At 31.7% G+C, this 15,286-nt stretch overlaps 2 protein-coding genes across 6 annotated transcripts; both read left to right on the top strand.

Moving 5' to 3' along the window:
- Nucleotides 1-3,603: 3,603 nt before the first annotated feature.
- LOC125051696 (GPI ethanolamine phosphate transferase 1) lies at nt 3,604-12,246 on the top strand. 3 transcript variants are annotated; one of them, XM_047652211.1, is made up of 12 exons: nt 3,604-4,036; nt 4,120-4,578; nt 4,662-4,792; nt 5,112-5,314; nt 5,577-6,078; nt 6,209-6,399; nt 6,727-6,914; nt 7,391-7,614; nt 9,242-9,435; nt 9,736-9,840; nt 10,494-10,685; nt 11,997-12,246. In XM_047652211.1, exons 1-12 carry the CDS (start codon nt 3,840-3,842, stop codon nt 12,240-12,242), a joined length of 2,832 nt encoding a protein of 943 aa, XP_047508167.1. In that variant the 5' UTR covers nt 3,604-3,839; the 3' UTR covers nt 12,243-12,246. The 3 variants fall into 3 exon arrangements, with proteins under 3 accessions (XP_047508167.1, XP_047508181.1, XP_047508176.1); XM_047652220.1 differs by having other exon boundaries at nt 3,605-4,036; nt 6,224-6,399; XM_047652225.1 differs by lacking the exons at nt 6,209-6,399; nt 7,391-7,614; nt 9,242-9,435; ... (1 more) ...; nt 10,494-10,685; nt 11,997-12,246 and having other exon boundaries at nt 6,727-6,900.
- An 888-nt stretch (nt 12,247-13,134) lies between these two features.
- Nucleotides 13,135-14,582, top strand: LOC125053503 (methyltransferase-like 26). 3 transcript variants are annotated; one of them, XM_047654885.1, is made up of 3 exons: nt 13,135-13,267; nt 13,433-13,524; nt 13,623-14,582. In XM_047654885.1, exons 2-3 carry the CDS (start codon nt 13,478-13,480, stop codon nt 14,260-14,262), a joined length of 687 nt encoding a protein of 228 aa, XP_047510841.1. In that variant the 5' UTR covers nt 13,135-13,267; nt 13,433-13,477; the 3' UTR covers nt 14,263-14,582. The 3 variants fall into 3 exon arrangements, with proteins under 3 accessions (XP_047510841.1, XP_047510825.1, XP_047510833.1); XM_047654869.1 differs by having other exon boundaries at nt 13,150-13,340; XM_047654877.1 differs by lacking the exon at nt 13,135-13,267 and having other exon boundaries at nt 13,347-13,524.
- Nucleotides 14,583-15,286: the final 704 nt, after the last annotated feature.

Genomic DNA, 15,286 nt, shown 5'->3' with positions numbered 1-15,286 from the left:
AATCCAGGTAATAGAAATATAATCTTATGTAAAGCTTGTATGTAAAAAAATATATTTTATTAATACATTAAATGGTTTCAGACATCTTGAAGCAGTAATCAAAAGTTTTGATCCGTGTAAACGAGGTTGGCTAAGCGCAGGACAAATCCGAAGACTGTATACCACTTTAGGACTACAGTTTTCCGAGGTTTTAGAGGAAAGAATGTCATGTGATGAAGTTCTCGATAAATTGAAAATATGCCAAGAAGAAGAATTGTATGATTTACTCTCTGCTGGAGCAGCGCCTGATATCAGTAGTGATTATTTTAAGTCTGATCAAAGCTCCAACAATTAACTTTTTTCTTAGCTTAATTGTATTTAATATTTATTATGTTGATATCTTACGCTACGTTACATACTTTATTGATTATTCAGTATTCGTTGAGCTTATCTTTATCGGGATACCATAAATTTTACCTTTATTTTACCGTGTTTTACCTATACGTAGTATTTTATTCTCCGGCTGGTATATAACGTAAAACCTAAAGGTAGGTAGTGACCAAAAGCTAACGCGGTTTAATGTAACATGTTACATATCGAGCATTCGTGCAGTCAGTACGTATTGTTACGGCGAAATCAACGCTTCGAGCATTTATTCTGTCAGTACGCTGCATTAACTCGTCACGAGCGCAGTGGTCGTGAGTCAACATCGATGATCGATTCCGTTAACATCGATGTTACGAAATTTTTCGTAAAGCTACATCGATGTTTTTGCTTTGAACATCGATGGTCATCGAGCATGCTTAGCTCGATGCGAGTATGCTCACTGCAAATGTTCGATTACACCGCGAGCATTTGAACAGTACCCACCTTAAGGCTCGATTTACACTATGATTCTCTTCGCGGTCCGATCTCCCTCCGGTCTCGGTCCGGTAAAATATTCTTAGATAAGAAAGAATTAGAGTATTCTCACTATCGTATCGCTCCAGTTCGGATTCGATATCGTGCCGGTACCGGTTGGTCGAAAATAATATTTGACTGGAGCGAGATCGGACCTGTCATGACTTGTACCTACAGTGTGAATACGATTTTGTTTTAACTCCAGTCTCTCTTTGGTTGTGATGGTAGATGTTAAAAAAAAATTATAGTCATGGCTAGTAATAAATCGTGGCATTTATAAAATTTGGTTATGAATAAACCTCATCTTCCAAGACCTCTTTATTTGTACCACTAACTATAGGTCTACCAGGATCTGATGGCAAAAAGGGAAAAAAGAAATTGACGCTAGCAATACTGGGGAAATTGGAGTATAACGTTTTGATACTTTTTTTTCCTTATAGCGGCTGATTCTGTGTGTGATACATGCAAATATAAAAAATTATCCAATGTGAGGTTTGAAATTTAGGTGAAAACTCAAATTACTCTGTTCATGAGTTTATTAAATAATTAAGAACTTGAAAATGGTTCCAAATACTGCACATCCATAAAAAAGTCTTCAACGAAGTATTTATAATAAACCTTTCCTCCTGCATCTCAATTAACCGATCTTGTTCTATGAACTGATTTTCAATTTTTATTACATGTTCACAAGATTTTCGCCATTCATCGATCCCTATTTGAGAGAAAAAAACAGTGTACAACTCATTTATCTTGTTACTGATCAATTCTAAATCAAAACTATCCAAGTTTATTTGTAGTATAAGAAACCCCTGAAATAAACCAAAGTTTAGTATAAGTACATAATATAATACACACGAAAAATCCCATAAACCAAACTATCAAGACGTGTCATTCCTACTAACCAGTCAACGCTTGCACATGGCTCAATATCGATGATTGTGTATGTTCTGCATCTTGTTGCAAGGGCGGATCCAGCTTTGGCGCCAGGAGGGGGTCACATAGTCGTGGTCAAGTCAAGAACTTATAATTTAATTTTGATTAAACATAAAAAAAAAAAAAAATTTAAATTATTTAATTTCAATTTTACTCAAAGTTAAACCAGCTCTTTGAAAAATCCCCAAGCCCTGCGGAGTTTCTAAACTTAGCCAGAACCTATGGAAACTTCTTTTTGTATTTTTAAATTGAAGTCGAATGTTTGGACAAATCCAGCTAAAAACTAAACTTCTAACTTTAAAACCTTTTTTGAGTAGCTTTAACTAATTGTAGGAAGCTGAGATTTTTTTTATTTAACCAACATTTAAGACAATCATTTCACAGAAAAAAAAAACTGCAAAATACCTACAATAAAAAAAAGACAGGAATTTTTGAAACCTCGCTGGCAGAAAACATTCAAAAAACACAAAAAAAAATATAACTCGAAAACTACAAAAAATCGCGGAACATACATGGGGTATTTTCGTATGCCCCTAGGTGTGAGGAATCTAAAAAAAAATTATTGACGTCACTAGTTGGACCAGTCTGTATACACGTACATATTACCATCTTCTCTTGAAGACATCCAGAGAAATACTATCACGTATTTTTTTAAAGTGGAATCTCGCTGTTGGCCTTTAGGGCCTTAACAGCTCAGCTCCGGCTGTTTTGGCGAGCTTAGCTCGGCCTGACGCTTAGCGCCGCCTGACTATCACGTACGGAATGAGGCAGCCCATTTATATCACATAACCGTGGTGAATGTTTTGTCATAACAGCTAGAGGTATGTCGAGGAGATGGTACGACAAGGGATTCCGTCAAACAAAATAGAAACAGACAAAATACATTTATATTTTAATAACTAAATAAATTTTTCTTTAACGTGTTATCCCGAAACGCGTTATTACGTTATTTACGTCAACGGGTACGTTTTTATGAACGTGGAGTAGTGCCAGTCCGGTTAGGCGATCTTCAACCATTGAAGATCTTAGCCACGATTTAATTCTGGGCAACGTAGAGAAAGACCTTTCTGCTGTCGCTTCGCTGACAGGGTAGTGAATCCAATTTTCCTATATTAGGATACATATTGATGTCACAATTTAAAATAATACTATGTTATGATATGTTGAAGTTTAGTCGTTCCGATTCCGATTGAGGTAAGGTCTAGCTAGACGTTTCATAGTCGACAAGCGCGCGCAAGTGTGGCGCGGAAAATTCATTTTTCGATGCGTTCGTTCCCAAACGTTTGCCATCATACAAACTTATTATATTATATTAAATTAATTAAATATTGAAGGTATGTAGTTACATATAATCTGTATGGTGACAAATTTATATATAAAATCATTATGTTCAATTAGTGGTCCAGCTAAGTCCTGCTCAGGGGGGGGTCATGACCCCCATGACCCCCCCCCTGGATCCGCCGTTGTCTTGTTGACCAAGTATTCTTTGATAAACATTGAAAACAATATGTCTTGCTTGCGATCGAAGAGTTTTCTTCGACATTTTCATCACTTTTTAAAGGAAATCTGAAGCCAAACCAAAAACAATTCCTCGAAATTTCAGTTGTCAGATGAAATTTTTCTTTTATTGCCATATGTAAATCGCTAATTTTTTAAAAAAAATTTTGCCATCAGATACTGGTAGACCTATACTAAGTTGGCCCAAAGGTCTAGATACTAGGCCATAAACTCCAAAAAAAGGAAAAAAAACTAAGTACTAAGTCCATGTCCAATTAGTCTGTGGAGTGTGGGCGGAGTTTGCAGAATTCAAACATAATATTTACGTTTTAAGGTTGTATTTACGGTTTTAATTTTAAAAAAAAACTAAATTATTAAAAGTAGGTTTTTATATCTTTATTGCGGTGTCCAACAGTGAACAGTCCAATACAAGCGATTTTATTTATCATTTAGTGCATTGTGATGTGGTGGATGAATCTTAGTCGTAAATCATGAGATGAAATTAATGTTTGTATAATTCCTCAAAAACAATGTTTTTGCTTGGTATTTTTATACATATTGTATTTCTTTATTCAATTTTCGATATTTATTTTAAATCACCTATTGTTAAAAATGTAAGCCCTTACCACCCAACACATGAACCCCTGACTGATAGACTTGTCTTATTTGTGGTTGATGGATTAAGAGCGGAATCATTTCTTAACTATACGACAATGCCATATTTGAGGTACGTAAAAGTTTGGTAGTTTTGGATTTCATTGTTTTAAGATAGATATATGTTTTATTTTATTTACTGGAAATTTATTACAGATCAGTTGCTAATAATCAGGGGCGATGGGGGATTTCAAATACTAGAGTACCAACTGAGAGTAGGCCAGGCCATGTAGCAATAATTGCTGGATTCTATGAAGATCCCTCAGCTGTAGCTAAAGGCTGGAAAGAAAACCCAGTAGACTTCGATTCTGTATTTAATCAAAGCTCTTATACCTGGTGCTGGGGTACATATGATATTGTGGATATATTTACAAAGGACCCCAAGCTAGAAGACCACATTTTTGTTCAAAAGTTTGATCCCTATGACCAAACTTATAGTTCTGATAAAAATACAACCCTTTTAGACAAGTGGGTGTTTCTTTCTGTGGAACATTTCTTTACAAATGCAAAACATAATGGGCAACTCATGCAACAACTGCATAGCAATAAGATAGTATTTTTTCTGCATTTATTAGGTACTGATACAGCTGGTCATACACACAAACCAAAGACTCAGTAAGTACCTATTATAATTAAAAATAAAACCATAATTTTGTTCAACTTTACTTTGGAATTATTTACATTATTATCAATTACAGAAACTTCTTGACTACTTTAAAACATGTTGACGAAGGAATTAAAGATATGGAAAAGTTAATCAGAGATTTCTATAATGATGATGGAAGGACCACATTTCTTATGACTGCTGATCATGGAATGACTGATTGGGGTAACATTTTACCAATACCAAAATTATATGTATTTCAAGTACATGAATAATATTAATTAAAATGTATGGATATTTTAAAAAATACCTGGCCTAAACATTTTGCTAATATGTAAACAAAAATTAAATATGAGCTGAGATAATTGATGAGTAGTATCTTTTAATATAAATAAATAATTTTGTTTGATTATGGAAAAGTTTACAATTCCTAACATAGTAATCAATAGAATAAAGAAAAAATATGGAGATATGTTTTAAAATCATACATTATATATTATATTACACTATATAAGTATAGTGGCATAATTATGTTATGTCTCAGGGTCTCATGGCACTGGATATGAGCATGAGACTAAAACACCCTATGTTCTCTGGGGATCAGGAGTGGAAAAAATTCAGGGTGAGAAGAATATAGATCAAGAAACTAATTCAATGTTTTATGAACATAGATTTGATTTGAATCAAGCTGATTTGACACCACTAATGGCTACATTTCTCTCCATTCCAGTTCCAGTTAATTCTATTGTAAGTTCACCTACTCATTAAAATATTAGTTTATGACTCACTGTAAAGACAGATTATTTTACTGTACAGATTTCAGCCTAATTCACATATTTTTTTCGGTAATATGCTATTCATCTATAAGTTTTAGTTAAACTATATTATATCTCTTTGAAATAATATGTGCATATAAAGTAAAATGTGTACTAAATTATAATATGTATTTGTGTATTTTTAATTAAAATAAAAAATGTTTCTCTGAAATAATAATGTTTGGTTTTTTTAGGGTCAACTTAAACCAAATCTGATGAATCTAACATTATCAAATAAAGCTAAAGCAGTCTATAGTAACAGTAGACAGCTCCTTTCACAATACAATCAAAAGAGGCTTGATGTTGAAGCAAATGCATTATCTATCTTATATAATCCTTACAAACCTCTGGATGGACGAAAAGTTGATGAGTTATTACATTTTACAGAAATGCTTTTAAAAAATGAAGAGTATGAACAATTGATTTTATTTAGTGAAGAGATAATGAATCTTAGTCTTTCGGGACTTATTTATTACCACAATTATTATCAAACTCCATTGTTGATTACAATAACAATGTCCTTCCTGGGATGGATAACATATTTATTGAGGATTTTAATGCAACAATCAGTATTTACACAAATTGATGTTTCAAATAAGAAATATCAAGTGACAGCTAATGTCTATAAGACTGTAGATAAGAGTATTTTAGGATTATCAATATTTATAACTATATTATCCAGTATTATAATTTATGGTAAGTAAATTTCATTAATTATATTAAATAATGTTTCATAACCAAATAAAACAAAAAGTGAGTGAAAGGTGACATTAGGATTCTGTTGCCACAGATATAGGTATATTCTGTTTTATTGTTTTTAAAATAGGCCCATTTGTTTTAGCACAAAGTTTACCGATACAGTATTATATATACTTCAATCTTCCTATATTTCTTTGGTATCATTCATTATCGCCCATAGAATTGTGGATAAGAACATTTAATATGTTTATTCAAAGGAGGCACTTCTGGACCTTGATTATTGGTGTTCTATGCTATACAATAGGATCAATTGCAATAGTAAGTTAGAAAAAAATTACTACTGCTCGCATCCACTATGTCAACATGTTGAGGCCCTCATAAAATCAAATAAAGCTATCTTTATAAAATCAGTAAAGGGTTAAACCTCTATAGTCTATATGGTTACTTTAACTCCTGTGTAATTTTGGGTAAAAGTAAAGTAAAACTCTGTAAACTAGGTACTTAATACATTATTATAAATTTGGCCTAGTCCGTTCGATTTTAATAAAGTCCTATTATGCAAAGTAAATAAATTAGTATTATAATTAAAAGTAAATTTAATATAATAATTGAGCTTATAAATGGAGTAATGTTATTTATTTTCAGGGCTTTTCATTTTCCTACAGATGGGTTCTTAGTATACCACTTTTGGGAATAAGTTTATGGCCAACATTTTCCCGATTCAAACATAATATAAAACCAGTTCTTTACTTGTCATGGCCTGCTGGATGCTTATTATTGAGCATTTTTTCATTTAGTCCTGTTATAGGAAAGGATGTATTTATTGAACTAGTGTAAGTATCCTTGCATATTGTTAAGCGAATGTTATGATTTTACATCTAAATATAAAATGGTCACAACCATACAATCCTTGTTAGACCAAAACGAAAAAATAATGACATGCCAGATGAGTTGTAATGTAGGACTAGTAGTAAGATAATATAGGTAGAGCCACATTTAGTCAGTCTTAGGTTTAGGTAGTTTAAACTAAAAATAAATTATTCCATAGATGTTAACAAAAAAAACCCCTTTATTCTTAAAAAAAAAAATGCAACTCCACTGTTTTAACTAAAATACTCAGCTGTCTTTTTCATTACAGCGTAAATACAATAACATAGAAAAAGAAAAAATATTACTTTTGTTTAAATTAGACTAGATTTAATTTTTTATGAATAATAAATTACATCCACATACTACTATAATTTACTACTATATTTTAAAATGCAGGAACGTTATGATGCTGAACAACCTTAAATCCATTTATTTGCAGATTTCTGGGAGGATTTCTTTGGCTACTAGTACTTTTGTATCACGTATGGTATATTTTTAGCCCCCATACTGATAACGAACATGGTATACGAGATGTGATGCTTACTATTGTTCATATGGTCTTACTGACTATGGCACTACAGATTATATACATCCAATCAAAAAGATTTGATCATGGCGCACCCATTTCACAGGTTTTGCAAACAGTTTGTTGGTTTATTGGTGGTAAGTATTATAAATATGTATAGCAATGCTCTTTGAATTAGAACTTGTTACGTAACTCATGCGATCCGATATCATTATCTCAATATTCGTAGCGCTTATCGCGAACTTGGGATCACGCGATACAACACATATTGCAGTTGAAATCGCTATTGTTTGATAATAAAACAATTTTTTACCGGATTGAAGTTATGTATTTACAATTATTTATATAGAGGACACCGTGAGCCATTTCTGCCAAAACCCTCCATCTTTTAGTCGATACCAACTCCGGGGAATCAAATACAGATAATACAACTTTTTCTACAGCTGTGATACTTTTTGACATTCAACACCTTTTGTCTTCAGTCACCGTGACCACGCACGCTGTAAATCACGCGAAACGTCGGTTAAATTTAAAATTATGAAAAATAATTATTGTAAATACATAACTTCAATCCGGTAAAAAATTGTTTTATAATAAAAGTAGCAGACCGGTCAAGCGTTGCTGTGGCTAAGGTTTTTGTTATATTACATAGTAGCAAACTATTCAAGGGATACGGTAGGAGAACACCAGTCATGGGGACCACCATGCTTTTTTAGTGGTAATGCCATTAAATTGTAGCTTATGTGAAACGTTGGTACTTTCAACACAGCGCCATCTGTTAGAATTGTGACTATCAAATAATAAACAAATATTTTGCAATAAAATAATATTGCGGGTATAAATTGAGATGTAAGCTATCCTATCTTTTAAGTTGGATCAAACTACATACGGTGTGCAAATTTGATTGATATCGGTTCGGTAGTTTAGGAGTCCATCGCGGACAAACAACGTGACACGTAATTTATATATATTAAGATAAGATGTGTGAAAGTTATGTCAATAAAAGACAATACTATCGCTATTATTTTAAGAAGTTACAGAATACCTGTGCAATACCGAAAAACACTAGATATTTAACACCAATACTACAAATATTTGTTTCATATTTAAATTTTAATTGTTTCACTGTTTCACGTGATTTTAGGAATTCTCAGAATTGAATTTACCTTAAACTCGGGATCTTTTTGACACACATTAAATTGTTGGTACAAGATGAGACAAAATTGCGATCCATTTTTGTTACCCTTTCTTCCACTGAATCTAACAAAACAAAATATCGTTTATAAAATGTTAAATTAATTGAAGTGAAACTTCTTTATCGGGGTTGGAAAAAAATTTAGTGTAACATTTTTCGGTTACGCGTCACATGTTTCGGTTACGCGTCACATGTTAAGGTTACGCGTCGCATTTGACCGTTACGCGCGTCTTTTTCTCGTCCCTACCACGGTTGATTCGAAGAGATTCTAAACCATTAATAACAAAATTTTATAATAACTATAACAATGATACTAAAAATTATATTACAATTTATGAAATTCTGTAATAATCTTAGTGGTAATAAGGTAAAATGAAATAATTGTATTATTTGTATTCAATTCTGTGATATTAAAAGCCTTTTGTTAAACTTTATCTAATTTAACTTTATTTAACCAATTTCTGTAAAGTTAGTTGCATATAGATAATTTTTCGAAAAATAAGGTCATAAAGAAGTTTCACTTCTAACGTGTGTACACTAGTACACGCACATTTTTTTTTTTATTTCAGCCCTTTTACCGATATTACCTCTGATGTATACAAGGAGAATGAATAACCGTATTCTTGGAATTCATTCGTCAACTATAATATTTTATTTACTAATGTCTGTAGCGCACGAAGGACTCTTTATCGTCGCATTAATATTTAATATCACTTGCTGGATGTATATCGAGTTTAAATTACTTGATATCGGCAATAAAGAGGTATGATTTATGTTTTTTGACATTATTAATAATTGTTTTGTGCTATATAATAATAATTATTAATCGTATTGCGGCTTATAATAATTATTATTCTTAATCGTATGGTGCGGTTAATTCTTATTATTCTGTTTACTTTAACTCAAGATCGATTGATGATCTTGGTACACTGTTGCACACGGTCCTTAGCCAAGTGAACACAGTTTTGTATGGATTATTATGGTTTTGCTAGTAGCACGATATAAAGTGAATTTTCTTTTTAATGTGAGAGAATTTTCTTAATATTATTTATTGCATTTTCAGATCATAGACTGCTATTTTGATTCAGATGAAAAAAGCAAGCAGAAGCATTTGACATCGTTCGAAAGGAGTATTAGCAGTGATGATTTTAGAAGAGCTTTCTTCTTCGTATCCTTTATAGTATATATTCTAACAAAAACTGTCGTATGACATCAAATCTCAAAAAAACACTGGTATAAATTAAAGTTAATAGCTGCTATTATAATATTCCTTAAAGATTCTACCGTCTTTTACATATAGGAGTGTGTTATTAGTTGAGTTCGAGAATGGATAGCTAGTAAAAAAACATACAAAAATGTTTTCCATCGTTTCGTATTATTCGGTAAAATTTCTTATTTTGATACAGTTGGTGACATCCAAGGTCAAAATTTGTAATTATCTAAACCGTTACAGCTTTTCCATAGCAATGATTTGTCTATTTTTAATACGCTGCTTTGTTATAATGCCATTCGATACCTATTAAATATTTATTGATTTAGATCCGAAACATGAAACTTACAAAATCTTATTTGCCTACACTAAATAGTTTACGTTGCAAAGATGCGGAATTATAGAATCTTGAATTTTTCCTTAGATTATCATATATCAATAATATCGTGGATTTCAGCTTATCTGTAGCGCCATCCCACTATAACCAGAATGTTCGGTATATTTATTTTTATACGAACATTGCTGGTATATTACTTTAATTGTGTTTGGTTATAAATATAGCCGCAACAACTGTATATTTTAAGAAAACATATTTCCTTAAATTTTTACAGTTATTATATATTGTTTTGTCATATTTTGGCACAGGGAACATAGACTCGTTAAATTCATATGAAGTGAGATGGGTTTTGTGCTTTACAACTTCGTTCAAACCATTCCTAATCACAGGTTTAATAGTCATGAAGACACTGTCGACACAGCTAAGTGTTGCTTGCTGTTTTAGAGCTATACAAAACTTAACTAAGGTATGTATCTACTCAGTCACTATGAGACCAGCCTTGCGATTCTGTAACTCACTTTTCGAACTCGCACAGCGGTTTTCGTAGCGGCGGTCGCGCTCAAATCAGTCGTGAAGCAGTCATTTTACGATTTGGCATTCTGATAAGGAGGGAGCTTGTAGTTTAGTATTGTTGTTGTGCGAGTTTGAAAAGTGAGTTACAGAATCGCAAGGCAGTGGCTTGAGACAAAATCAGGTACGAAAGGCGTGACCAACCAGCAAAGAAATTCGTATGGCAATGATATTAGCTTACGTTTTATCACGTGAACAATACAAATCGTTTTGTAGGTTACGCCTGTCGCAAAGTGATTTTTTTTCAAGCCCTTGAAATGAGTTAGGTTAACTTTTTTGGTTTTTAAGAGTTTTGTGGGTTGACCTCGGTATATGAATTGCGACTTAAGTAATAAACGTAAGATGGGACTTTTTGAAGTTATATTGAAGTTATACTTCTATAGGCGCGTTATGAAAAATTGATGAAAGTGAAATTAAACGATTCGCGCGCACCGTGTCACAAAATTAACAGAATGAAGTTGCCCACGGAAGATGCTACGGCATTGGACATAATTTAAAAACAACATTCGAATAATAATAGAATTTATGTTACACTTAATGTAAGAGAATAATAATAAATATTTATTTATTTAATTTTTCAAATGTAAACTGAACTTTATTGACTATAATGACTCCTTTTCCAGTCTTTGATTATTTAATTCTAATTAATTATTTGCATGCAATGAAAAACTATTTTTAAGAATGCCAAAGAAGTATAACTTCTTACGCGGGTACATAAGTACACGCGCCCTTTTTTTAGTTCAGGTTGTTTCTTTCTAATTCGCGTTGTCATGTAATTATTTACAACTGTGGGGTAAATTACCTTAATTGAGAGGTGTCTATTAATAGCTTACTACTTTATTATTCGTCTTAATTAGCACTAAGTTATCCTAAGAGTTATATAAACATGTCGGAGTATTTAAACTATCATAAAAGTAAAAGCTAAAGTAGTGTGTCTACAACCATTAATTACGAGATTTAATAATATATTATTCAATGATATGGATTTTTATAACTCGGTGAAAAGAAATGGTTCAATAGTTGTTTAGTTCACTTATTCACATTTCTTTGCTCAGAAGAAAACAGTAAATAAAATAAAATGTTAATATGAATGCTGAGCCCAACAAACCGTATGCTTAATCTTAATCATAATGTTTTTTTTTTTTTGGTAGGGATAAGGGAATTAAATTATTATAATGTGAATGTAGATTTGATTTTATTGTTACAGGCACCAATTGGATATACACACATTATTGTGCTGATATACTCAAATATAATGGGTTTGCTATTATTGTACTGTGTAACGAACACTGGAAGCTGGCTCGAAATCGGTACATCTATATCCCAATTTGTCATAGTACAAATATTAACATTGATAATTGTACTTATCAATCAGCTAGCAAAACTACTGACATACGTCGATATTTTTCAATTACTTATAAAATTATTTAAAAATAAAAAGAAATATGTGTAAAATATATTGTTTTTATTAAGTCCTTTTATCTGACAGATATAACCACAACTACATATATCTGTAGGAAGTCTGTAGGCATATAAAGGTATGAATGAGAGTAAATCATTTTTAAGGTAGTTTTTGCCGCGCATCACCACTTCGTGGATTATATTAAATAGAAGGAGACCTTTTAAAGGAGATTTTAATAATGTGTAGTGGGTATTCTAACTCAAGTATGAAAAATGTTTATGGCTAAAAAAAGGTTTTGTTGGCGGCAAAAACTACCTTAAAATACACCCAGTTGTGAAACGACAAACGTCGAGGTGTTACAAATTTAATTTAATTTCTTTCATAATTTAATGAAACTATATTTATTAGCGTCATTTTAATGCTTTGTTTTCATTCACCATATATATAAGCTGTTGTTGGTGGAGGGTACATTTCCCGATACGATACAATTTCTAACTACATATCTGCTATGAGCTATCGTCTTATATATTTTCTACCGTCTTATCAAAAGAGATATTTAAAACAGTTATAAATTTTGGTCTCAGAACATTTTTGTATTTATTCAAGCAAACACTACTGATTTCGCCATAAATAACATACTTTACCTACTGCTACAGCAGATTTAGCGGCTATAATTAAAAACAATATACATATATGAAAAAACAAATGCACATGGAATTTTAATTGATACCTATTTAAAAAGCTTTCGACTCAGTAAGCCACAGAATTTCTTTGAAAAATTAGTAGCCTTGATAATTTCAGATTCATAAAATATTAGACTATAGCTCGATTTGCCTCGACATGCCTTTCTGGTCTGTGCCTCAACAATTCACATTTCAGTCAGCCATGTCCCATGACCCATCAGACAATGACATATTATCTTAATTTGGTCTATCACTCTGTTGACACTTGACACCAAAAGTCAAATTCTGGATCGGAATACTGGTGTCTGGTTTCCCCTTTAATCGTTTCCTACCGGCTCGCGCTTTAATAATTTTAAAATATTAAACGCTGTGCTGTTATGATATAAGTTTTAGGTAATATATTCATAAAATTTAGACAATTTAATAATTATCTCCTGCTATACTTTGTTTTATGCATCCGAAAGTTGTAAGTACTATAACTTTGAAAAAACCAAGTCAACCAAGTCTAATTGCAAGGTATAAAACTGTTTAACTAAGATTGTAAAAATTTTCCTTCAGCGAGTGTTTAAAATAAAGCCCTGTCTTCAGGCTGCACTAAACACTATGTCTAAATCCAGAGATTTTTCTTCAAATTTCCACGAAAACGATGGGTAAGAGCTTGCTTATATCATTTGAATTTAACGCTATAAAATTACGATGTAAATAAACATTTAAAAATTTAAATATTCAAAACTACAACACATTACAGATATACTGGAGAAAAGCTTGTTTATCCAGCAGCAACTCGAAATCAAGGCTCTATACTGCAAGTTCTAAAGAGATTTATTGTGTCTGATTTTGATCAAAATGAAGGTGAAAATCAATTGTTTTTGGAAATTGCCTCAGGATCTGGTCAACATTTGGCACACTTTGCACCTAATTTTCCTAATGTCATATTTCAACCTAGTGAAGTTGATAGTAATTTATTTGGTAGTATTTCTTACTATGCTTCAGCTTGCCCAACTAAGAATATTTTACAGCCATTGTTAATAGACATAAGGAAAAGTTTATCCAACTATGGGTTTAAAGAAGAATCATTAGATTATATGTACTCAGCAAATCTTATACACATAAGCCCTTATGAATGTACTATAGGCTTATTCCAAAACGCTGGTAATTATTTAAAGTCTGAGGCACTAATGATTACTTATGGACCTTTCAGTAAAGATGGAATAATTACACCACAGAGCAATGTAGACTTTGATACATCTTTAAGAGCAAAAAACCCATCTTGGGGCCTTAGAGATTTAAATGATTTGATAAAATTGGCTGAAAATAATAATGTTTCTCTTATTGATACAGTAGAGATGCCTGCTAACAATTTGACATTGATATGGAAAAAAGATTAACAGAAAATGTAATAATATAAACAATAATACTAATAAATTGTCAAGCAAAGCAATAATATAATAAATTAAATTGCTAAATTATTATGTGAATTACCAATTATTTGCCATGCTTGTATATTGATGGGCCATACTGTATTGGCATTATTGACAACATAATATGTGTAAGTTTACATATTATATGATTAAGAAATTGCATTGATCTTTAACAGTGTACTGAAGTCTGACTTTTGGATAGATATTATATTGTAGTATTTATTATATAAAATTCTGCATATTGGTATGTATCTTCTATCTTGATTAAATAAAGTATAAGTTAAAAATTGATTGTTTTAAATATGAAACAAATATTGGTGCAATTAATTTCATAACCATGAGCTATGCATCTATCGTACTATGGCAATGGTTTTTACTATAAGTAAGATGATATGCTACTTTCGTACCTCGTACATAAGTAGTTATGAAATTATCGTACGGCTGCAAACCCTCCTACATAATCAAATCTGTAAAAGCAGGTAGGTAATATTACATTTTCTATGTATATATGAAACTTAAAAAAAACAAATTTGAGTGTTCAGATTTCATATGAAGATAAGAGGTTGCTGACACGACATTTTTACAATTTTTTTTCAAGGGACTAGGTATTTCTTGAATAGTAACACCGTGTACAAAATAATGTACTTAGTGAAAATCTCAAAATCGTTTTGCTGTTTCTTTTCTACCGCCCGATTCATTTACAAAAGTTCAGTGTTTGAATTAACGTAAATTGTTCTTGCAGAGAGCTACTGCAAAAAAGCTATTACGAAGAGACTACAGTGCTATATTGATGCTTTTGTGTTGTGATATTAACATAATTAATTAAATTATTGTAGTTTAATAAAATTGTTACACATGTACATTCCTTGTTTTATTTATCTACATGAAATTCCTTAAAATTCTGTACTTGCATAATATTTTAAATTCTCGCGCCATACGATAGTACCGATGTCATTAACTGGAGCGCTGGTGTAAGCATTTTTTTACTATG

The sequence above is a fragment of the Pieris napi genome, chromosome 1, assembly GCF_905475465.1.
Source record: "Pieris napi chromosome 1, ilPieNapi1.2, whole genome shotgun sequence".
NCBI lineage: Eukaryota > Metazoa > Arthropoda > Insecta > Lepidoptera > Pieridae > Pieris > Pieris napi.
The sequence above is the reverse complement of the archived record's forward strand: the minus strand, read 5'-3'. Positions and strand labels throughout refer to the sequence as shown.